Genomic DNA, 24,062 nt, shown 5'->3' on the forward strand with positions numbered 1-24,062 from the left:
CAAGTCAATAACAGTAATAAATACATCATCAAACAATAAAACTGACACAGCTGATAATCCTCTCAAATACACACATAAAATGGATACATTTATAAAACAGATGGCAGTCTTGATCATAAAATAAATCCTCAACTCTAAATATTTAGAAGTCATATAAAGAGCTATTCCCCTGCAGAGATTACAATCCAATATGAGCTGTAATGACGTCATTATGTAACATTATACACGATTATTATAAAGTCTGCTCTTATAAAAAATGCATTCCTGAGTGTGATAAATCATACATAGTTTAGAAGAAGCTGCAGTCCAATTGTTTGCGTACAAGTTTCATTAAAAATCTAAATTTATATAGATTATCCATCCATCTATCCTCTTTCACTTCTCCACTTCAGGGTCAGGGGAGGACTGGAGCTGGCACGGGGTGAGAGGCGGGGTACACCCTGGACAGGTCCTCCGTCTGTCACAGGGCTAACGCAGAGAGACAGACAACCATTCACACTCAAAGTCACACCTATGGGCCATTTAGAGTCACCAGTTAACCTAACCCACTAACTCCACGTTTTTGGACTTGCAAACTCCACATAGAAAGGCCTCGGACAGATGCTGGATTCAGACTTTCTTGTTGTGAGCTAACAGTGCTAAACACCATGACACCTTGCTGCCCTATACAGGTATATGTATAATTTGTATATAAATAAAATATATTTTTTAAGCCCAACTGCCTCTGACATGTAATAATTTAGTGTTTCTGTTAGATTTTTTTGTCTTTTGTTTTGTTTTTTGCTTTTGCGTATCATTAATTATTATTTATCTCTTTTTTTTTTAGAATAAATGACAGCTGTAAGAATAATTTAACTTTTTAAAAATATTTAAGTCAGCTCAGCACTAACAGGAGGAATTAACACAATAATTATTAACACTTTTGTGTTGACTGAGAACCTTATAGATTATAACTTTTACTGGAAGGTTTTACTGAATAATAACTTGATTGCTGATCACTCAAACCAGTTATGTGAGCTTAAAAAGAGATGTTTTCATGCAGTCTGTAACTGTAGGTGTGTTTCACTTAGGCTGCAGGTTCCCAAGTAATAAAACTAAGGTGTTAATTTATGACAGCGCCACAGAGAGCTTTAAATTCAGGCCCAGAGGAAGAAACTTTTTTCTCAGGACAACAGGATTCAGCACAGGTGGAGGTAGGACAGGTCTTAAAAAGTCTTTTATGTATATGTAATTATTAAACATACATTTAAATGCCTTTTAATGCTTTTCAGGGATTTGGTGCTTAAACATGACAGTTTCCTACAGTCTTGAGGTGGCCAATGCCAGGTTTGCTGGCTTTTCCAGGCTCCTGTTCAGGTGGAAGGGAAGCATCTACAGGCTGCTCTACAAGGAGTTACTGGTGTTTTGTAGTGTTTATTTGTTTTTCAGTTTGTTTTACAGGTAAATTCACATTTTCATACCGCTCTTACTCTTACCTAGCTTTGCTTGTTTGTCTCGCAGTGACAATTTTAATTTGCTCCACAGGTTTCTCCTCACACGGAGGCAGCAGGATCTGTTTGAGCGTATCGCCCTTTACTGTGATCAGTTCACCAACACCAACTACATCCCTGTTTTGTTTGTGCTTGGTAAGAATGAATCATACAGCAGTTAAAGAACTAAAAGAAAAGTCATATGCATGAACTTTCTCTCTTTTTTTTTGTTTTATTCTAGGTTTCTATGTGACCTTGGCCTTTAATAGGTGGTGGGGTCAGTACACCAGCTTCCCACTGCCTGACAACCTGATGATGGTGGTGTCTGGGAACGTCCACGGGACTGATGAGAAGGGCCGTCTGCTGAGACGAACCCTCATGAGATATGCCAATTTATCTTCGGTCCTTATTCTCCGCTCCATTAGCACAAGAGTTCACAAGCGGTTCCCAACTTTGGACCACATTGTGGAGGCTGGTGAGACCAACAGTTCTTAATCAAAAGTCGAGTTAATTTTAAAAATCTCAAATGTACCTTTTGCACCATATTCAGACATATAATAATTGCTGAATGTACCAGTAAGAAAGACAGAGTGCTTCCAATATAGACAATACTGAGGAAAAAATAAAGGGCTCATTACTCAGGACTTCTTCCTTTTGTACTTCTCACAGGCATCTTTTTACTTCACCAAATCTTAGTTATAAGTTACAAAATAATGCTGAAATAAGTTTTTTCTACACATCAAATACTTATAAACACACAGAAATATATATTTTTAGCACTAAAACAGGGAAGAGTTCAGCCAAGAGAATTGTTTTTATAGGTCACAATATACCACTGTACACCTCACAGGGATAAGGAGTTTGTCCATTTAGTAAAAATGTGTGATTAAGATTGAGTTGGGCAGTGGGGCTTTTGGGATACAAGTATTTTGTCAGTTACAACGGGGGGAAAAAATGGAAAAAAAAAAAGAACAGCCATCATGATTCTCAGTCTTGTTTAGTTTAACTAACAGACCAAAACTCAAACACATTTACTTCATTGTATTTTAAAGTGAATAAAATCCTAATACTAACATTTCAGTGTTATGCAGTTCAGTTTATTGCAGTCACTTTAATTGCTGTCAGTAATTTAATGGTTTCATATATCATGTTAACTAAGTGTGTCTAATACGTGGGCAGGATTTATGACCTTGGAGGAGCTGAAAAAGTTTGAGTCACTGCACTCTGACTTCAACAAGTACTGGATGCCTCTGACGTGGTTTTCAAACCTGGCGTCCAGAGCGAGAGAGGAGGGCCGAGTGAGGGACGACATAGCTCTGAGGCTGCTGATGGATGTGAGGAGTTTACTAAAGAATGCAACAAGAGCAGACCTACACATTTTCTATGACTTACAAATAATCTATGGCTCTAAAGTGTGCGTAAACTCCACTGCTGTACTACATCTGCAGGAACTCAATAACTACAGAGCAAAGTGCAGTCTGCTGTTCCACTACGACTGGATAAGCATCCCTCTGGTCTACACTCAGGTACGATCAGCCAATGAAATATGAGCCATTCATTTAAGTGCTGTACATCACTATAGACTTGATTCATAACTAAATACATTCAAAGATTTTTATATCTAGAACATATTAAGGAATTATCAAATAAAACTTGGATTCTTTTTAGATTTTTTTATAGATTAAACCAACCATCAGCATGTAATGTTGCTGTTGTCCTGAATCATATTAGTGGTGCACATGGATATGCTTCTTTAACTCATGACCAGTTCAGGTTTTTTGCCTAGATCATTACATAAAATGTGTTTTTTAACATGACAAAACCTTTCTGCTGTTTCTTTTCAACAACATATGTGCTTGCCAGATTTCATCAATTTCATATAAATCACCAGATGATTCTACCTCCTGAGACACAACTGTACTTAGCAACCCCTAATTTTCTATCTCATTGTGTTTTTTTCTGTGTAGGTAGTAACTATTGCAGTTTACTCATTTTTTGGCTTCTGTGTGATTGGCCGACAATTCCTGAATCCCGAGAAAGGTTACAAGGACCACAGACTGGACTTGTACGTCCCTGTTTTTACCCTGCTGCAGTTCTTCTTTTACACTGGCTGGCTCAAGGTAACACAGCACCATCATGTATAAGTGCACACTTCCATTCCAGGCTCTATAATATAGTCTTATCATATTTCAGAGGGAAATATGTACTTTTTATTTTTTGTGACAGTTTTAACATTGTGGTTTTGTATGATTTCACTTAAAAAAAAAAAGACATCCAATAAGCTCATAAAATACACCTTATGAGCATAAATTGGTTGTTCACAGCAGTTGAAAAGTAAAAAAAATAACAATGATGTGATGCTGAGGTCTTTGTTGCTGCTGTTCTAAAAAGAGATTTCCTATCAAGATTGTCTTTTGGTTTTACTTGAATAAGTAATACAACTACGCCAAGCTTATGTATGCGAACTTTCTTTGTTCAACTCATAAACCCTCTAAGTTATCTGGTGACCAATTGGAGGCCCCTGACCCATCAGTTGGGAACAGTAGACTGAGATGTTTACTGAATATCACAGCTGCATGGAGAAAGGCATGCTGAAGCACTGACGCATGCAGTTTTTTTTCCCACTGTTTGCTTGTCCAGTTTCTGTTTCTGTTTTGTAGGTGGGAGAGCTGATCATCAATCCATTTGGCGAAGATGATGATGACTTTGAAACGAACCAGTTGATTGACAGAAACTTTCAGGTTTTCCCCTTCAGACATTCCCCCTAATTATGGCTACTAGAAACCTAGAATGAGATGTTAAATCTCTTTCTTTTCCCCACAGGTGTCAATGCTGGCTGTGGACGACATGTACCAGAATCTGGCTCCAATGGTGAAGGACAAACACTGGATGAAGAGACACTTCTCCATCCCTTACACTCTGTCGACAGCAGCGGAGAGCCTCAGACCAGCATTCAAAGGCTCCACTTATGACATGAGGTAAAGTGAGAGGGATGGAATTTAAGATATATGAGTATATCCATCCATTCATCCATCCATCCATCCACCCTACCCGAACCTTATGGGGTTCAGGTAGCAGGGGCAGCGGCCTGAGCAGAGAAGCCGAGACTTCCCTCACCCAAGCCACCTCTTTCATCTTGTTATGTTATGTTATATATGTGTGTGTGTATTTTATTCAAAATGTAAATATTTGTGAACTCTATTTATAAGTAGAACTGGAATTATATATCAATCCTTCTATGATTATCTTGATTTTTCTTTTTTTTTTGTAGCTTGTCAAAAATCTTTTTCATTTTTTATAAAAATTTTAATCCATATGATAATGATAATATAATATAATAATAATAATATTACATAATGATAATGGGAATATATCATAATTTTCAGTTACAATTTTGAAAATGTAAGTAGATTTTTATACTTAAAATGTATTTAACACTTCCATTCTGGACAGTTTGTTGTAATAGCTTGATTTTACATTCCTAAATAAATCACAACCACTGTCATCTTTGTGTTTAAAGTATCTTCCATGTTTTCAGGATGAGTGCTGAAGATCTAGAGATTCACCAGCCTGGAGGCACTCCTATGAACAAACAGCATTTGCACCTTCAGGACTCTGTGAGTGATGGGCTCAACAGCCTTCTGCAGTGGGGTAAAGGCATCCTGCGCGGTGGGAGCCTCTCTTCTCTGAAGGAAGTCTCGTCAAACCCAAACGAGGCAGACGGGGATGATGAAAGGGAAATAGATGTGATCACTCACAAAGAACAAGAAAGGGGACTAATTAAAGTTTTAATTGAACACAACTAATTGATACTTGCTGTCATGTTTTTGAAAACGTTTATTGTAAACATGACAAAAAAATGTTTGAAAACATTTTTTGGGGAGGTGGAAATGTGACATTGAAAGGTCTCGCTTGTTTTAAACTGTGAACTACAATAAGATTTCATCCTTTTCAGATTTTATTTGTAGACATTTTTGGAAATTAAGCACAAAACTAATTATTTATTTAATTATTAACTATTAGATCTCCTGTTTGCTTAGTACTGTGTCAGAGACCCATTTTATCCTATCTGTCAGAAATCTATGTATTATGAGAAAAAAAATGTCTGATATTCTTGAGTAAATAAAATTCCAATTGAAAAATATGTTATTATTATCATTATTGTGCAATTTACTTTAAGTGGCTAAAAACTCTTTGGAGGGAGCTAAAGTGTTTCTAAGCAGAAAACACTGTGACTGAAAACACTGTAAAACCCTGATGACTGTAAGTCTTTCATAAATGAAAACTTTATCGGTATAATGAAAATTATGAATGTTTATGATTGTTGAATATACTGAAATAGGTTTGTCTTCCACACAGGCTCTGTAAGATGTGATTAATGCTATTAAAAAAGGTGTATTTAACTCAATCCATAGTAAACCTTTGATTGTGAAAGCCTTGGAGGTCTGAAGCGTTTGTTCAGTAAGTAATCCTCCCTTGCTATAACTGTATTTACATAAATCCACGTGATTTCCCTTAACAACAACAACACTAACAATAATGATATTAAAGTTGCAGTTTATTCTTTACACTTAGATCACACTAATGTATTTAATCGTATCTGACACGAATTTTTATGAGTTTTTATAAAAACATATTAATCAATGAATTTCGCAAAAATCCCGGCTGTAGCAAATACCAATTAAAACTCATCCATGCAGATTTATTTTTAATTTCTTTTTTTTTTTAAGTTGTGTTGGAAGGTTGGATAAACAGTCAGGGTTCGAAAAATGTGAAGTTTCTGGCAATTATTTTCGGAGTTCAGCCTTCAAAAGTTAAAGCTTTTATTTTGTAAAGGAAACAGCGACGGAAGGCCGGAAGGATCAGAAGAGTCTTTGCTCTTCCGTGTTGTCAGAAAACCATAGAATCTGTAACAGGGTGCGGGACACTTGTCAGCAGGTACGTTGGTATCTACTGTTTTTAAGAATTGACCACACTTCTTACTCCGTGAAATGTTCATGTCCCGTGAAGGTTTGTTAAATATGAGCCTAGCTGGCCGCCAGGGTTGTTGATGACAGCTGCGGTGAGGGATGGACTCGTTTACTGAACACCCTGGTAGCATGCTAATGTTAGCGCTCTCACTTTTACCTAATGGGAGGAGGTGATATTTGTGTCAGGGAACTTTGCCTGCTGATTAGCGAATTCCTAGCATTTCAAACAGTGTTCAGATTTTATTATGAGAGCCAGGAGCCAGTTTAATTAATCGATATTTTAAACGAAGCCAAAGTTTCTAAAGAAAGTTGGGTTTTGTTTGGTTTGACAGGAGCATCCCTGCGCAGCCACGCAGGAAAACAAAAGCGGTGTAATGTCAGCCGATGAGCTCCTGCTACTGCTGAGCTACTGACTGCCACCTTCACGATGGGCGACAACCCTCACCTGCTGCTCGGCAGGATCCGCTTCCTGAACAGGTGCATCGAAACTTTCAGGAGGAGCGAACCGGTGCCCGAGTGTCTGTGTTATGTCCCCAAAGAAGTGTGCTACAAAATCTGCAAGGATTCATCTTCCAGCTCATCCGCTTCCTCCTCCGGTGCCTCTGCGGGAGGCTCCACCGTGGGAAAAACCATAGTCTCTGTCTTCGAAAGCCCCCATCAGACTGCCCACAGTAAGAAAGCATGCAAGTACAACATTGAACCAAAGAAAGGGACATGCATCCGGACAACAGGGGAGGAGTACTGTAATAGCCAGGGCCTTTGGGTCAAAATGAATAAGGTAAGACGCTGTTACTTCCCCTTGGATGCAGTGACATCAGTAAAAGTCTTTGTGCTGCTTGAAACAACAATAACCCTTTGTTTACATACACTTTACATACTGTTACAGTCGTGGATGCTCACATTAAATAATGAGGTCCAATAATCCAGTGAGCCTAAAAGCACTCAGACAGTTTCAGACAGTGGATGAACTGAGTGGCTTTGCTAAGGCTCAGTATAACACAGCTCTAAAAGGGTCAAAGAATAAAAGTATTGAGCTGCAAAGTAACATATTAGGTACATAGTAGTGAAATTTGACCCTCTTTACAAATTAAACTCACATTAACTGATTCCAGTTCTTATATCAAAAGTTTTTTCTGAATGAAAGGCAAGACTGAAGATTTCAGTTTGTGATATCATATTAGGATCTTCTCATGTCTGCAGTGATTTTCATCCAAAGATATGCATTAGGTTTAACTGGCAATCCCAGAAAAAACAGGTGATCTTGTCACTATCAATAAGAGCTCTGTAAAATGATGAATCATGAATATAAGCTCGAGCAACTGAGTTAGAAAGAGAGAGGTTTATATATTTTTGCCACATTTTATTACAGCAAAAATAGATTAATCTTGATTATAATTATTGCAGTGTATATTGCACAATAATGGTGCAAATGTCTATTGTGGTTAAAGTTAGAAATAATGGGTTTTGTTACAGACAAATAATTCATGTAAGCCAAACACAGGAATTATATTCCTGTGTTTGGCATCAAATAAAACTATTTCAGACAGTTTTTCAGCTCTTGGCTCTGTATGAGGTCATGGAGTGCTGATATCCCTAATGTCATCTCAGACATGCAGCTCCTCATACCTGCTGTTTAAACCCTCTGGTTGCAAAAGGGCAAGCCATTCAGGAAAACAGTTGGCTTAAAGGTAACAAGGGTGGAGTGAAATATGGATTTTTCAGAAAGTGGATGAACTTTGTATACAAGATAAATAAGAATTTTTTATGAGCTGTGACACAAAATTTAAAATATGGAACTCGAAAAAGGTATTATAGGTTGATTTGTGTGTTCTCAATTATTGTAAATTTGGTAAGAAAGCAAATGTTGACCAGTTGATCCGTGGCTGTCCCCAGGAGCAGCTGGAGGAGCACCGTCCGGGCCAAGATTTGGAGGAAGGCTGGATCCTCGTGTGTAAACACACCGAGGGAGGCGACAGGCTGGTACCCGTGGAGTCACCAGAGACTGTCACTAGGCAGCAGCAGCTCTTTGGCTACGACCACAAGCCCTGCAACAGGTGGGAACAAGTGGTGGATGTGGAGAATGCACTTTACATTGGCGAGAAACCCAAAATCGCAGAGTGTGATGAGGCTGCCATCCAGAAGCTGAGGTGAGTCCGTCTGTGCAAAGTTAAAATGGAAAGTTGAGTTTTCTGGTGCAGCAGATGTTAAAATGAATGCAATTAATGCTCAGTTGAACTGTTTCAGGTATGTTCCTCCTACTTGGACATATGAATGTGATGAGGACCTCGTGCATTACTTCTACGATCACATAGGAAAAGAGGACGAGAACTTGGGGAGTGTGAAGCAGTGTGTGACCAGCATCGATGTGTCTTCATGCTCGGTGAGCAAAATTAAGCCCTCGTCACAAATGAAACTCGCATCGACTGACTTTAAATCTCATTTCAAACAGTCTAAATCTTTCTAAGTATAAAAAAAGAAAATGAGAATTGTAGTTTGTGATGTCATGTTAAGGTAAATAGAATACTAGTAACTAGTCCGTAAGGTTTGTTTTCTTTTCTTTTTAACGTTGGCAAAACATGGATTGGCGTTCTCGGTGGAGTTACATTGGACCTCTTTCCTGATAACATCAAAAATGCAGTGAAAGAAAACTAGATTGATCTGAGAAGTTTTTATGACTTTAATTTGACCCAGTGACCATCATGATAGACAGTCTAGTATAACATGCATGTAATTATTTGTGGGTATGACAAATATGTATGTATTTATGAATTTAAAATGGGTTTGTTTATGAATTCAGTCCATTCATCAAACCTTGATATTTGCTTACAGGAAGATCCCAGCGGGGGGGCGAGTTGCCTGACAGATGGCGATGTTGAAACTTACTGGGAGAGCGACGGCATGCAGGGCCAACACTGGATCCGCCTGCACATGAAGAAAGGCACTGTGGTCAAGTAAGGAAACACAAAAATTGAGTAATAGTAAAGAATAGTAAAAATAAAGTCAAAGGCTTGGACAGTGCAGTGACTATGACAACAAGATCATTAAGATAAACTGTAATGTAAACTGTGCCACATGCAGTTTTTTGCCTTGTGGTGTAATGTATATATTAATATTAGTATATATAATGGTATGAATATAATGTTTTTGGGTTCTAAAGTAAGAAGTTTGACAACAACTGATCTGGGTATTATACCCAAATTTTGCACTATCCCTATGATGGTGTAATCATCACGTAGAGTTGCTATATTAGACATTTAAAAATGTGAAGCACTTTATGTCTCTTTTTGTTTCACTGATAAGCTGCTGAGGTCTCAATATTTTATTTATTGCCTGTTTTGTTTACTAGTAAGCTGATACTGACTGTGGACTCAACGGATGATAACTACATGCCCAAAAGAGTCACAGTGTTTGGAGGAGAAGGAGACAACCTAAAGAAGCTAAGTGACGTCACCATAGATGAGTAAGTTTTGTCAAATGAGATTATTGCTACAGTTTGCAATTTAAAAAAAAAAAAGTTAAAAAATGAATGTATACTGATTACAGTTTATATTGTACATTTACATACTTTTACTTTTATGTTTCTAGTAATCTGATAGGAGAAGTGTGTGTGCTTGAGGATATGACTTCCCATTTACCAGTTATAGAAATTCGGATCGAGGAATGTAGAGGTCAGAATTTTTATGTTTTTGTGTCAAACTAGCTGATTTCTGTTTGAATGCTTTTGCAGGAGCTTTTGCACTGAACATAAAGCAACGCTTTTTTCCTCATTTTGGCTTTTACAGAGGATGGAATAGATGTGCGGATCCGAGGCTTGAAGATTAAGTCGTCCTGTGAGAGGGATCTGGGTCTGAACGCTGATGTTTTCCAGTCCTCTAACCTCGTCCGCTACCCACGTCTGCAGGGCACCCCACCAGATATCCTGTACCGCAGAGCGTTAGTTATCCAGAGGTAGGTCAGCGAACATTGTGCCCCATGTACTTTTTACAGAACTAAATATTTGTCTTCGGGCTTGGAAAAAATATCCTTCTTCAACTTCTCAGGTCTTTACCCTCAAGATAAAGTGCTCTGATTGTCCATGTTATCTGTAAACAGAAGGTGTTTCCAGTTTGTATCTCTTTCTGTCTGCAGGTTTATCAATCTTTTGGACAGCGCGCTCCCGCACCTAGTGCCAGCCTGGGATTACAGCCTGGGTACCTTCAACCAGATCAAAGTGAGTCGTCCTAAAGCTTTTAACATGTCATTTATGATCTGTGCACAACAGCAAGCATTTTTTGTGTGTTTCTTTATAACATGTGTCTTTTGGTGCCCATTAGAGCATAAAGCAGTTCTTGCTGCTGTCCAAGCGCCGCTCAGCCCTCATCACTCAGTGCCTGAAAGACTCGGAGACCAGTAAGCCAAACTTCATGCCTCGACTCTACATTAACCGACGTCTGGCCATGGAGCACAGGGACAACTCATCTCTGGACCCAACCTGCAAGAACGCCGTCTTCAACCAGGTAGGGATCAGAAGGAAGCCTAAAATTCAATGTGTAGAGAAGATGTGCAATAATTCAGATGCTTTATTTTTCCTCTTGCAGGTGTATGAGGGTCTCAAGCCGTCAGACAAGTTTGAGAAAACTTTAGATTACAGGTGTGCATTTTATCAGCCTCTTGTGTCCAATATTTATGACTTTTATAACTCGAGGATTAAAATCTGAATCTCCAGTGTGCCTTTTTGATCCTTCAGGTGGCCCGCTCGTTATGACCAGTGGTGGGAATGCAAGTTCATTGCAGAGGGAATTATCGACCAAGGAGGTGGATTTCGAGATAGCCTCGCAGACATGTCGGAGGAGCTTTGCCCCAGCTCGTCCGAGTGTCCCATGCCTCTCCCGTTCTTCAGCCGGACATCCAACCAGGTAGTCACTATCCCATTGCTGCCTATCATCAGAATGGATATCACTGTTGTTCTAAAAGTGTCTTTTGCTCATCTGTCAGGGCGACTTTGAGGCTAGAGATTATTATGTTCCCACCCCTTCCTGTAAAGAGTTCCACAAATACGAGTGGATCGGTCAGCTGATGGGTGCTGCTCTCAGAGGGAAAGATTTCTTGGTGAGTCTTTTGTAGGTTGTTTGCAATTTTAGAATAGTGTAAGAGTATTTATTGGGTTTTAACAAAAATGTAATGGTTTTATTAAATTATTGTAAAATTGATAATTACCATTGTAAATATTTATTAGTTGTAGATATTTGACTTTTCAGACTTGCTATGTGTTCACTCCTGCAGGTTTTGGCTCTTCCGGGGCTTGTGTGGAAGCAGCTGATTGGGGAAGCTGTCAGCTGGAGTAAAGACTTTGCTGCAGTAGACTCTGTACTGGTGAGGATATTCAAATCATTACATTTACATGGTGGTGTCATTTAAATGTCAAAGCTTTGAAAGAAGAAAAGTCTCTGCTGACTGTGTTTCATAAAAGTACAAGAATTTATTTCACTATTTTATAATAATTATTAATTTGCTCCTACAGTTTGTTGATCGATTACATTTGTTTCATGTAGCGTTTTGGGTTTGTTTTTTTCTTTTTGCATTAAAATTAAAATCTAGAAGGAATTAACAGATTGGATGGGTTGTTTTCCTGGTTGCCTCACTGTGAACATGTGTTCAGGTAAACCTTCTGGAGGCCATGGAGAACATGGACCAGGAGACATTTGAGTTCCGATTTGGGGAGGAGCTGGTCTACACCACTCTGCTGACGGATGGCTCAATGGTGGAACTGATCCCCGGTGGCAGTAATGTGTCAGTTCGTTATGAGGACCGCAGTGAGTTTATCCGCCTGGTGCAGAAAGCTCGGATGGAGGAGAGCAAACAGCAGGTGGGCTTCACATAAATTGGAATTACCCGTATTTCTTTTACTCTTTAAGCCAACTCTTTGTAAAATACTCCAGTGATGTTTTAGTGGTTTGTACACGTGTGTTACAGATTGCTGCCATACAGACGGGACTGCTGAAGGTGGTTCCTCAGGCAGTGCTGGACCTGCTCACCTGGCAGGAAGTGGAAAAGAAAATATGTGGAGACCCAGAGATCACTGTGGAAGCTCTGAAGCGACTCAGTGAGTGTCCGGCCTGGATTTAAACTGACTTTGACTATAAGCAGACATTTTTCTCTCGTAATTAAGAAAGTGAAATGGGACCATTTGCAAGTAATTTATCCAAGACACAACTGGAAGTGGATAAATTCAAATAAAATTCTAGCTTAGTTTAAACTAAATCTAATTTTAGCAGTGGTATCTGTTATGTTTTCGAATGAATTGTATTTCATTTTCAGTACACCCGTGTATGCATGTGGTACCTTTTTTCACAAGTGGACTTGGCGTAGCTTTAAAAATACAAAAGAGGTTGACCTCTTGTGGGACTTTTCCCATCTTCGTTTTATCCACGTTCCTTTCAAATCCTCGACCACAAATGAGGTCTGAGATGTTGTTTCTGTTAAGGTACAAGTTAAGGTGAAGTAATAAGATGCAAGTTGTATTAAGTCACAAAATGCTGCAAGTAACCAAACCATTGTGATCTTTTGTTCTCCCCACCAGCACGTTATGAGGACCTGGAACAAAGTGATGTTAGAGTGCAGTACTTATGGGAGGCGCTGACAAACTTCACCAATGGTGAGTTCACTGTTTATTTTCCCCCATTTTACAAAGTAGTAAATGGCTCTCACAACATAAACTCTGCACCAATGGCCAAATATAAAAGACAGATAAAGCTTTTGGGTCCAAAAAATGAAGCCAATGGAGAAATCCCTTAAATTGCTATTTTTTGTAATGACCAGCAGGGGGCAGATCCTCTGGTGTTAAGAAGAAGACAGTTTGTATAAGATTGAAAAATAAACCTTATCGTGCTTCGTCTATGAGCTCGGTTCACTCTTTCATGGTGAATTTATGGTCTAGGTTCTAGGTTTATATAAAGATGCTAAATTGTATTTGTGTCTGCATTATTCAAGTGCAGATTTTGACCCAGTGACTGATATTCTTGATTTCTGTCTTCAGAGGATCGCAGCAGGTTTCTGAGGTTTGTAACCGGTCGAAGTCGTCTTCCTGCACCTATCTACGTCTTTCCTGACAAACAAGGGTGAGTTCAAGTGTACGTAGTTATTATTATTTGACTACAATTAGATTTAGATTTGATTGTAATTTGTTTTTTGTTGTTTGTTTTCTTGATTCAGCTCTGAAACGACTGATGCACTTCCACAGTCCTCCACATGTTCTAGTACCCTTTATCTACCCAACTATCCGAGGTATAACAACCCCATGTGCTTTATGTGCACTGTTATTAATGATGCATTGATGATTTAACAGAAGTTAAATCTCTTAAAGATTATTAAGCAGTTTTTGAAGTTGACAGCACTGTTACATTATTGTCTTGTGTTTCCTCTATTCCTTGTTTTGTCCTGCAGTGCGAAAGTTTGTGAGGAGAAGCTGCGCTATGCTGCGTACAACTGTGTGGCCATTGATACCGACATGAGTCCCTGGGAAGAGTGATCTCCCTACTGTTTCACTGACCGCTGCACACGCCACAACTCAGTCGAATCAAGATATCTTGCCAACTTTTCACCATACCCTCACAACTGCCAAATAACCAATAGCTGTATATAATAAATAACTATATGGAAACATGGACGTGACTCAGTATGGTTTTTAGTAACTTTTTATGTGTTCAACTCAGTAAAAGATCAAATTTTCTTCAAGACTCATTTAACCCAGACAAAACAGGAAGAAGTTATCATGACATGTCGTGTTTAAATGTTGCTGGTAATAAAAATGAGTAAACAGTGTTTCTAAACCCAAATTGTTAAAAATGATCAAACAGATGAAGTCATCTGTATAACACACGGTCCAATTAATTACTGTTAATAAAATTTTACATCAGATTTACGCATTATATGTATTTACTCATTCTTAATCTTTATTTTATTATATTTGTATCTGAAAACAACCTATATAAAGTACCTGTGTTACATGTTCTTTAACATTATGTCTATTCTTTTATTATACATTTTGAAATGACATCTGTTTTCACTACTAACTCTAAAAATTGTAAAACAAAATAGAAGTTGTTGCGGGGTGTGGTTTGTGACTCAGCCACTGAAGAGGGAGAGGGCAGTGCCAGGGAAGGATGGTCAACAGCAGGTAGCCATCGTTTAATCGTGGGTCCTCTATTTAAGCAGCGTGACGGGACTCAGGGAGGAGAGTTGGAGTACAAAGGCAAAAATAACAACATAATGATACACAGTGAGAAGCAGACAAAGGCACGCTGAAAGACGCGTGCATGCAAATACATAAACGGAACATTTGCACCATTCCCTGCAGTCATCAAGTCCTTTTGTCACAGCAGTAATTAAATACATGTCATTATCCACTCACCAGCCACTTCATATGGCAGTAATGGCCCAGTCTATAAAAGATCTTGAGCCCAGAGGTCTTTTCAACCTTTCTCTGTTCAACAAATATAGGTGATTATATGATGTGGTGTGATATGGATGTCCCTTACTTATATTTGATGTGTGATTGTGTTCCTACACCACTTTCTTGTTGTTAGTGTCTTTAATGTCTGCAACGGTAACAACTCTGTTATTGTGGTTATATTTGTCTGACAGTTGCTACAAGGCACAGATGGAATTTATAAAAGGACAAGTAAATAAAAATAATACTTTGTTTGGATCTGCCATCCCTTTGGCAAGGTCTGTTAAAAAAACTCAACTGTCACTCTTAGATAAGATCAAATTGGTTAGGATGTTCAGGAACAGCGAAATACTTAAGCCTAACATGAGCTGGAGACTGCAGGAACAGTGGAGGGAGTTTTATATCACCATGGACTGAGAGGTTGCTGACCAAGAAAGACTGCCTTGCTTCAAAGTTGATACTTTCAAGCGTGACTGAAATGTGCCGCTGCCCAGATGGACAAGCTAAATACATTCTGGACAAAAGTTTTATGGTCAGACAAGACCAACTGAGTTATTTGGCTGCAGTGACAAGAGGTTTGTTTGGAGGAGTAAAGATGACCTAAAAACATTATACCAGATGGTGGTTGCATCATGCTCTGGGGCTGTTTTGCCGCCAGTGGAACTGGTATATTCCACAAAGTGGATAGAATAATGAGGAGGGAGTACCTTCAAACTCTTATACTTTACTTTGGATCAACAACTAAACTTGAAGGCAGTTGGGTGTTTCAAGAGGACAATGAGCCCAAACACCCTAACAGAACTGGTTTTGAAATGGATGAAGCAGGCTAACATAATGCGTGTGGACTGGCGCTTTCGAAGCCTCAGCCTTAACCTTATTAAAAATGTGTGGATTGTGCTTAAAAGCTGGGTCCATGCCAGGGAAATCAATTTAAATGAATTCTACCAATTCTGCCAAGAAGAGTGGCCAAATATCCTGCCAGAATTAAGGCAGAACCACAAGTATCTGGTATCTTGCTAAAGCAGATTTTAGCCAAATATAGGAGGAGGTGCATGCATATTTTGGACCCTGTGTGGATTAGAGGAAAATAAAATTCAAATTTGGACATCCAATTCTTGTTTTTGTTTTTTTTAAAGTTATGAAAGATGTATGTTTCATAAGCAAATAAATCATGAAAGTCCCAGAATTACCATGATATTTATGCCCATGACGAGTGTGTAAACTTCAGACCACAACTGGAAAAAATATGACTTAACTAGCATATAGTAACATATATACTATATGTTCTAATCATTTTAGATAATGAATTTCTGATTTTCATGATTTATAGTCAGTCAGTCATCTAAAATAAAACAAAAAAGGCTTGAGATGTGTTATTGGGATATAAAAAAGTTCAAATTTTTGAATAAAATTATGAAAAAAATAAACTTTCAGAATATTTCAGATTTTGAGATGCACCTGTATGTGATACCTTGGGCGATATCTGGAAAAATGATAACAGCAAGAGTGAAAGGGAAGGTTTACAAGATGATAGTAGGGCCTGCTATGGTGTATGAAGATGGTGGCACTGCAGGAAGACAGGAGGGAAAGCTGGAGGTTGAAGAACTGGAGATGCTCAGACCTTAATTGAGAGTGACCAGAATAGGCAAGATTATAAATGAGTACATCAGAGGGACACGGTCAGGCTGAGCGATTTGGAGGCAAAGTTAGAGTTTCAAGGCTACCATGGTTTAGACATGTGCAAAGGAGGGAATTGGATATACTGGACGGAGGAAGACCTCAGAAGAGAAGAAGAGCATGCAGAAAGCTGGTGTGACTGAAGAGGATGCAAGGGATGGAGTGAGATGGAGGCAGATGATCTGCTGTGGCCACCCATAAAGGAAACAGTCTGATGAAGAAGAAGAAAATGAAGACCTTAGAGAATATGAAAGCAATTTTGTACTTTCTGTAATGTTGTTCTGTCTCTGGTAGTGATATCTCGAAACTTTTCTGAGACAATAAAGGAAATCTCGTTCGCTGAAGAGTTAGTTCTCGCGAGACCTAGGGTGTTCAAACCTCCCCATGAGCCCTTGCGGTTCCTCTTTCTAGCCGGCGCCTGAGAATGGGTACGTGTTTTCATGCTCGCGCCGGAGACCGAATCCTTACCCATCTGATGTTTTAACGAAGGAATATTCCAGTAATGGTTTGCTATAGCGATAAATGTTGTCATCTAAATAGAAATAGTTGACTCTTTGCTGTCTATAGTATGTTGAATTTGTTTTAAAGAAATATTTTCTAGTGGCTATCTGAAGCGAGTATCCAAGATGGCTGCACTCAATGGCTATGTAGTTAGCTGCTGAGGCTGAAGCGTCCCCAAAGACTTCTCTTGTGGCTGGTTTGGGATGTTTTATTGTGAAGTAGTGGTGTTTTCGCGTTAATTTGGCTTTATACGAGAAGTGTTGGACATCTTTGCTCGCAAATTCAACTGTTTAGGCTGGTCGAAGTTAGCTTAGTTAGCATGCCTATCGTGATCTTGTCACGCTGCTTGGCTGAGACGCTTAACGTAATAATGTAAATGCTTATGCTTTTTTAGAGAAGTATTTTGTCTAGTTATTGTTGTCGAGCTTAATTCAGCTTTATTTTGTCCTATTTAGAGGCATCTTATTTTGAAAGCTATGTCGCAGGTAGACCCGGCCTGTCTCGTGTCTCCCTTCCTGCATGCTCTATGATGCATTCATGTTCTCCAGTGGGACACCTTGGGCTTCACCTCTAAATGTTCCTTGTTGTTCTTTGGAAGATGGACTGAATTATCTGGTCCACATTCAAACCATAACATGGAGTAGTGGAGCACCAGCCACTTGGAGAATAAAGACTAATGCTCATTGAGTGGGACAGTTAGCAGGCCTGCATGCAGGGTGGAACACAGGAGATGTCACTAGCCACATGTTTTGGTGGCTTTAGGTCCACGTTGGTGATGTAGGGCCCCTGGATTACTACTGAAAACCCAAACGAATATATATAATAGTTGTGAAAATATGTTTATGTCCTGACTTTAGGAATACTATGATAGCACAGTCTAGGGTGTATTTGTAGCCTAGAACACTGAGATTTTAAGGTACCAATGTGATGTAGTGGGTCTGTAAGAGCTTCTGAATATATGTATGCATGTATCTGAGTATTGCATGTAACCAAACTGGTGTTGGTCACTTTGTCAAGATGCTGTTAGCTGTGTTATTATTGGCAAGTCCTGAAATATTGCTGTGTGGTTTTGAGTCTGGAAGTTTGCTCATCTCAGTTTTTTGTTTACTGTTAAAATAGTTTAAATCCGTGTTAATATGCAACACAAGTTGGCTTTGTTAATTTTTAACTTTTTGCAAAAGCAACTACATCTTGCCATTTTAAAGTACCATTTGATTGCTTGAGCGACATGATGAAACTCTTTTATGCGGAATCCAAATCAAATTGCGGACAACCCTTACCTTGGAGAACTGATTGCTCAAGCACAAAAAAATAATCTTCTTGCTAGCATCTTGTTGGTGGCCCAGTAAACTGACTCCTAGTTTTCCGTATTTTACTTTTGCAGGTATCTCAAGGGACAACTGGCATAAACGCCGCAAGACCGGCGGTAAACGCAAACCCTACCACAAGAAGAGGAAGTATGAGCTCGGGCGACCTGCTGCAAACACAAAGGTGACTTTTTTTGCGGGGGGCACCTCTTACCTGATTAGACTGAATAATGTGGTAGCGTGGGTGATGAAAACTTGACCTTAGGTGGGTCTTTTTTTTGAGCCGTTTTGGTTCAAAGCTTTGGGCTTACCAATGTTAGGACTTGTCATAGTTACACTGACACGCTTCAAAGCATATGCATGCTGCTGCTCAGGAAAGGAGGTTTCACACAAATCCTTTTATAAACTATAATACAATGTGTTCTTGTTGTTGTTTTTTTTAAGATTGGAACTCGCCGCATCCACACGGTGAGGGTCCGCGGTGGGAACAAGAAGTACCGAGCTCTGAGGTTGGACAATGGAAACTTCTCATGGGGCTCTGAGTGTAAGTTTCTCCTGGAATACCTTTTGATATTCCACACACCTTTCCATGATGATAACTTTGTCCAGTTCTGCTACTGAATGCAAGTGGTGACAGCAAAGACTCCTGAGAAAGACACCTTCTCTCTATTCATAGTTAACTGATTTATGAAACTATGTAGTCAGATTCAATGGGAAGTTTAATGATCGTGCCTGGGTTTTGTGTATTCAGGCTGCACACGGAAGACCAGGATCATTGATGTGGTCTACAATGCCTCCAACAACGAGCTGGTCAGAACCAAGACCCTGGTGAAGAACTGCATCGTCCTTGTTGACAGTCTTCCCTTCAGGCAGTGGTATGAGGCTCACTACGCCACTCCACTGGGACGCAAGAAGGGCGCCAAGCTGGTATGTCATAAGCTCAGTGTTGATGCTTGTAGTTAAAGCATGTTATAACTAGGTTTAGCATTCTCTTGTGTTACTGTGAACGCTTTTTAAATGCCAATGGAGGCACATCGCTTTCATATGCAGCAGCTTTGTCATACCAAAGACTCTTAAGTTTTTTTTAAATGCCTTTCGTCTCCCTTCAGTGGAAGACGTCTTTATTTGTCCATAAACAACCAAAGTAAAAGCCTTTTATCTTTATCAACATTAACAAAGATAACAGATTTGATGTGTCTTTCCATGACGATAACTTGTCCAGTTCTGCTACTGAATGGAAGTGGTGATAATAAAGACTCTGAGAAAGACCTGTCAACTGAAGTTGCTCATTAAAAGAACATTCAAAGCATGTGGTTTTTGTGCAGTAATTTTTTCAACATCTAAAGAGCTTTGCTTTCCCATCCTGATGCAGAGCCCTGAGGAGGAAGAGATCCTGAACAGGAAGAGGTCAAAGAAGACCCAGAAGAAGTACGATGAGCGCAAGAAGAACGCCAAGATCAGCTCACTCCTGGAAGAGCAGTTCCAGCAGGGAAAACTGCTCGGTAAGTCCAACATTTGTGGCAGAATTATTTTTACTTGGATAAGTGGTGAGTGCTGTTTGAAAGTTTTCATCATTGGAGTATGAAAGTGTAATCATGTGTGGCAGTTTATCTTGTGCATATGTGTTAAACACAAATACCAGGGCAGTGTTTTTGGTGTATTTAACAAAAAGGTTTTCACTTTCCACAAGAATTCTAAATAATTTTGAGCGACTGTTTAAAAATTTGCTAGGAATAAAATATTTGTATTTTTATTGAAAGGTCAAATGACAGGAGAAATGCAAAGACTGACGTTAACATGCTCTCATTGCCTTAAATATATTTCTGCAACATCAAACCCACACATCTGAAACTTGATGTACTGACCTTGATAATGTGACTGACTCTGCTTCTATCTTCCTTCATGCAGCTTGCATCGCCTCCAGACCCGGCCAGTGCGGCAGAGCAGACGGCTACATTCTGGAGGGCAAGGAGCTGGAGTTCTACCTGAGGAAGATCAAGGCCAAGAAAGGCAAATAGATGTACAGCTGTTTGATACGTCAATAAAATCCAAACGTCCCACAACTGTCCACTGTGTCTGCTCTTTCACTGGATGTGACTGTTATTTGTGCATTCAATCAGAACTGGATTTTCTTTTCCAAGGCTAACTGGGGGTAAACAGATCACACCTTATAATTAGTGACAAATATAAAAATGTAGATTTCTGACTGCCTTCAGGTCTGCATGCGTTAAAGAGTGCATTAGATGAATTGCTGAGTTGGAGGAGTATTCAGATCTGAGTAAAAGCAACTATTTAGAATGACATTCCCACACCCATTTTAATGAGGAAAGGCCTCTGCTGGCTTAGGTGTTGGTGTAAATATAACGCAAATACTTGTTAATGTCTGTTCGTTACATTAACACTGCTTGTGTTGGAGTCGAGGTATGACTTTTAACAGTTAGCAGTGGATTTGACGCAAAAAAAAATCTTGAGGGTGTTTTATTTCTGCCAATGTAGCCTGCAAATATTGGATAACATATTTGAAAGGTAAAATGTTCTGAGTGTGTGTGTGTGTGTATAGAAAACGAGAAAATCAGTTCCTTATAAGAACATAAGGATTGCATTAATTGAAACTCACGTGGTTAAACGTTTTAAGTCTTTAAACCAGTGTGATGAGGAGGTATTTTTCATGTGTTTTAGGTTAAAAAGTATTAGCCAAAAGATAACCAAAGAAAATTCCACACATTAAGGGTAAAAACACCACCCTAACCTCAGTCTGGACCTTTGTGAAAAAACAATTCCCCTTAAACCTAATGAGTCACGAGACCCTTCGCAGCAAAAACTAATCTGTAATCAAGCATTTGTGGTAACCAGTGTTGGTCAAGTTACTTGAAAAAAAGTAATCCATTACTTAATGATTACTTATCATTAAGTAGTTACTTTTCGAAAACATGATGCACAACCTGATTACAGAATAAAGCAAAAGAACTTTCAGCCCAATTCAGTTTTTTCTGCATAATCCATCATATAAAATTGAATCAAATGAAAAGCCTCTTTCTAAAAGTTGTTTTATTAGTTTTAATCTTTCAATTTTATGCACATTGCATTAAGCAAAAATGAAGTTATATGCAACTGTCTTTGACTTGAAGAGACTTGTTTAATTAAAAAGATTTAATAAAAACTATTTTAAATCCATGGATCAAGCTGACTTAAAATTTGGGAAATAGTAATAAAATAGTATAAACTAAAAGAAGATGTAGCAATTCTTAAGTGGTGTGCATACGATACACATTTTGTTCCAAGTAAATTGGATACTAGATTCAAAGATTGGACAAATAAAGGATTAACAGCTTTATGTATGGTAATGGAGAAAGGTAGACTACTAGTTTTGAAAAGGTTAAAGAAAAATATTCGTTAGAAACACAGGATTTTTGTAGATACCTACAGATGAGGCAAAAAGATCAAATCTAAGGCTGAATTAAGCAAACAGCTATTAGACTGGGCATACAGCTCAAATAAAGATAGAGGCTTTATCGCTGCCTTGTATAAAGGGTTAATAAACATGAAATCACACTCAACCCTATATATTAAAACAATGGGAAATGGAGGGAGGTATAGATATTATGAAGGAAGAGTGGAAAACAATAAGGACATACCAATGGAAATGTAGCAGCTCACAGAGCTGGAGGGAATTTGGTTGGAAAAGCCTGATAACATATGTTATTACACCTCACCAAAAATCAAAGTAACCCTCCCATTTGCTGGAAGAATTGTGGAAACACAAATGCAAATCATTATCATATAATTACTGGGACTGTCGTGTTATTAAAACTTATTGGAAGGGAATACATGTAGCAGTACAAGAGATATTTGGAAGTTATTTGCCTCTAGAAAGTAAATCTTTATTTTTTGGACTCATGCCAGAAGGATGGACAGAGAACGATAAATATTTGTTTAATATTTTGTTGGTGGTAGGCAAAAAAGCCCTCACAAAAAATGACTTTCATGTCAGAGCCCAACAACGAACATGTGGATGGACGTCATAATGGACATTTACAGGATGGAGAAAACGAGCGGATGTGAACTACAAGAGGGACCTGTGTGTGTCATGTTGTAAGAAATGGATGGACTATATAATAACACGCAGGCCAGATTTAGACTTTGTTAACCTTAGATTTATTATTTATATTACTGGTAATTAAATCTCTCTCACTAAGTGTTTTTGTCTTTTTGTTTTGTTTTTCTTCTTCTTAGTTTATTCTTCTTTTTTCTTCTTTTGCATGGATGTTTTCGTTGTTAAAAAAAGAAGAAGACATTCAGATGGATATCTGTAACAAATTATTGAAGCTGATGCACATGATACTGTAAAGTGATTCCTAAATGTCAATAAAAAAAAAAAAAACTGTTTTCTGCATATTTCAACATATAAAATAAAATAATGTTTTGTGTTTACACTCGCTCTTTCAAATAGATGCAAGTAAAACACGGCAAAAAATAATTAAAATGAAAGATTCAGCGGCACTAAGTGCTTTCGCTCTTAAATCTATTGTCACCTGTTTAGCAGGAGTGGGGCGGGTGGAGGTTTGCCTGGTGCCACAGCAGTCATGCCAGTGGGGGGATCCGGGGGTTTCTCTGTGAATTTCACATTCCCACGCAGAGTGTACAGTGGACACTAATGTTTCATTCACTTTTTACGGAATAAAACTCAAAGTAATGTCAGTACGTCGACGCTTTGAATGCTGCATGCTCGTACTCTCTCCTGCACTCCTTATTATCCATGGTTGATCTAATCAGTAATCTAAATACTTTTTTTGCTATAGTAATCCCGTACATTACTCTTTAGTTGAAAAAAGTAACTGGATTACAGTAACGCGTTACTGCCCATCTCTGGTAGTAACTGTCAGTCTTTCATATCACTGTGGAGGAGCTTTTTTCCACTTTTCTTCGCAAAATTGTGTTAATGCAAGCGCAGACGGTTTTCATTATTTCAAGCAGGGTTAAGTCAGGATTTTGACATGGCCACGTAACCCTCCATGGTGTGTTAGTTTTATGCCAGAGGTTACAGGAATCAAACCTTCCAGAGAATTGAATTTCTCGGTCCACAGAACATTTTCTCTCTTGGGGATCATTAGATATTTTTTTAGAAGATGTGAGATGAGCCTTTGGAATTCTCCCATGGATGCCATTTTTGCCCAATCTCATTCTTATCACTGAACTCCGACCTTCACTGAGACTCTGAGTTCTTTAGATGGTTTTCTGGGTTCTTTTGTGACCTCTTGAGTGAGTTGAAGTCGAAGCGTTGACTCCTGAGAAGGTTCACTGCTGTTCCAGGATTTCTCTATTTGCAGATAATGACTCTCACAATGGATCACTGGAGTCCCAAAGCCTGAGAAATTGCTTTGTAACTATTTCCAGGCTGATAGATGTCAATGACTTTGTTTCTCACCTGTTTCTTTAGATCATGGGACACACAATGTGTTTGTTTTAGTCTTTGTCACTTTGTCAGGCAGGTTCTATTTAAATAACTTCTTGAGTCTGGCAGTAGTTAGTTTAACTCAGCTTCCCAAGAAGACATGGTTATGAAATCATCATTTAAAATCTGCAATTTTTTTTATTTACTTGTGTTATTCTTGTCTACAGGGAGTGCAGAATTATTAGGCAAATGAGTATTTTGTCCACATCATCCTCTTCATGCATGTTGTCTTACTCCAAGCTGTATAGGCTCGAAAGC

General features: G+C 38.7%; 3 protein-coding genes and 3 non-coding genes across 7 annotated transcripts; all 6 read left to right on the forward strand.

Annotated features, from left to right (window-relative positions):
- Positions 1–1,177: 1,177 nt before the first annotated feature.
- On the forward strand, positions 1,178–5,820 carry best4 (bestrophin 4). The gene is made up of 10 exons (XM_005924657.2): positions 1,178–1,193; positions 1,272–1,440; positions 1,525–1,625; positions 1,711–1,944; positions 2,649–2,803; positions 2,918–2,995; positions 3,437–3,589; positions 4,130–4,210; positions 4,293–4,447; positions 5,008–5,820. The coding sequence occupies exons 2-10, from the start codon at positions 1,289–1,291 to the stop codon at positions 5,273–5,275; spliced, it is 1,377 nt and encodes a 458-aa protein (XP_005924719.1). The 5' UTR covers positions 1,178–1,193; positions 1,272–1,288; the 3' UTR covers positions 5,276–5,820.
- A 494-nt stretch (positions 5,821–6,314) lies between these two features.
- On the forward strand, positions 6,315–14,335 carry hectd3 (HECT domain containing 3). The gene is made up of 20 exons (XM_005924540.3): positions 6,315–6,407; positions 6,772–7,217; positions 8,333–8,586; positions 8,684–8,819; positions 9,269–9,390; positions 9,786–9,899; positions 10,025–10,107; positions 10,222–10,387; positions 10,568–10,649; positions 10,753–10,935; positions 11,017–11,069; positions 11,166–11,334; positions 11,414–11,527; positions 11,702–11,791; positions 12,078–12,284; positions 12,392–12,521; positions 12,999–13,073; positions 13,455–13,536; positions 13,631–13,702; positions 13,862–14,335. Exons 2-20 carry the CDS (start codon positions 6,867–6,869, stop codon positions 13,944–13,946), a joined length of 2,568 nt encoding a protein of 855 aa, XP_005924602.1. The 5' UTR covers positions 6,315–6,407; positions 6,772–6,866; the 3' UTR covers positions 13,947–14,335.
- rps8a (ribosomal protein S8a) lies at positions 6,350–20,415 on the forward strand. Of its 2 annotated transcripts, XM_042221999.1 has the most exons (8): positions 6,350–6,353; positions 7,621–7,625; positions 16,962–16,972; positions 18,430–18,536; positions 18,797–18,896; positions 19,104–19,279; positions 19,725–19,854; positions 20,261–20,415. In XM_042221999.1, exons 3-8 carry the CDS (start codon positions 16,969–16,971, stop codon positions 20,368–20,370), a joined length of 627 nt encoding a protein of 208 aa, XP_042077933.1. In that variant the 5' UTR covers positions 6,350–6,353; positions 7,621–7,625; positions 16,962–16,968; the 3' UTR covers positions 20,371–20,415. The 2 variants fall into 2 exon arrangements, with proteins under 2 accessions (XP_042077933.1, XP_005924603.1); XM_005924541.2 differs by lacking the exons at positions 6,350–6,353; positions 7,621–7,625 and having other exon boundaries at positions 16,841–16,972.
- Positions 18,590–18,699, forward strand: LOC121814739. The gene has a single exon (XR_006054538.1). It is a non-coding gene; the product is annotated as a small nucleolar RNA SNORD46 (small nucleolar RNA).
- LOC121814737 lies at positions 18,937–19,006 on the forward strand. The gene has a single exon (XR_006054536.1). It is a non-coding gene; the product is annotated as a small nucleolar RNA SNORD38 (small nucleolar RNA).
- On the forward strand, positions 19,551–19,618 carry LOC121814738. Its single transcript, XR_006054537.1, has one exon. It is a non-coding gene; the product is annotated as a small nucleolar RNA SNORD38 (small nucleolar RNA).
- Positions 20,416–24,062: the final 3,647 nt, after the last annotated feature.

The sequence above is a fragment of the Haplochromis burtoni genome, unplaced genomic scaffold, assembly GCF_018398535.1.
Source record: "Haplochromis burtoni strain Fernald_Lab_line unplaced genomic scaffold, NCSU_Asbu1 Contig_78, whole genome shotgun sequence".
In the NCBI taxonomy this organism is placed as follows: Eukaryota; Metazoa; Chordata; class Actinopteri; order Cichliformes; family Cichlidae; genus Haplochromis; species Haplochromis burtoni.

What these genes read in the sequence shown, in the direction of transcription:
- best4 (XM_005924657.2), top strand. Translation starts at nt 1,289, where the DNA reads ATGACAGTTTCCTACAGTCTTGAGGTGGCCAATGCCAGGTTTGCTGGC. An exon ending in GGACCACATTGTGGAGGCTG is followed by an intron (nt 1,945 to 2,648) that starts GTGAGACCAACA and finishes ATACGTGGGCAG; the next exon opens with GATTTATGACCTTGGAGGAG. An exon ending in TTTACACTGGCTGGCTCAAG is followed by an intron (nt 3,590 to 4,129) that starts GTAACACAGCAC and finishes TCTGTTTTGTAG; the next exon opens with GTGGGAGAGCTGATCATCAA.
- hectd3 (XM_005924540.3), top strand. Translation starts at nt 6,867, where the DNA reads ATGGGCGACAACCCTCACCTGCTGCTCGGCAGGATCCGCTTCCTGAAC. An exon ending in GCTGCCATCCAGAAGCTGAG is followed by an intron (nt 8,587 to 8,683) that starts GTGAGTCCGTCT and finishes GAACTGTTTCAG; the next exon opens with GTATGTTCCTCCTACTTGGA. An exon ending in GTCTTTCCTGACAAACAAGG is followed by an intron (nt 13,537 to 13,630) that starts GTGAGTTCAAGT and finishes TTCTTGATTCAG; the next exon opens with CTCTGAAACGACTGATGCAC.
- rps8a (XM_042221999.1), top strand. An exon ending in GACCTGCTGCAAACACAAAG is followed by an intron (nt 18,537 to 18,796) that starts GTGACTTTTTTT and finishes GTTTTTTTTAAG; the next exon opens with ATTGGAACTCGCCGCATCCA. An exon ending in GCAAGAAGGGCGCCAAGCTG is followed by an intron (nt 19,280 to 19,724) that starts GTATGTCATAAG and finishes ATCCTGATGCAG; the next exon opens with AGCCCTGAGGAGGAAGAGAT.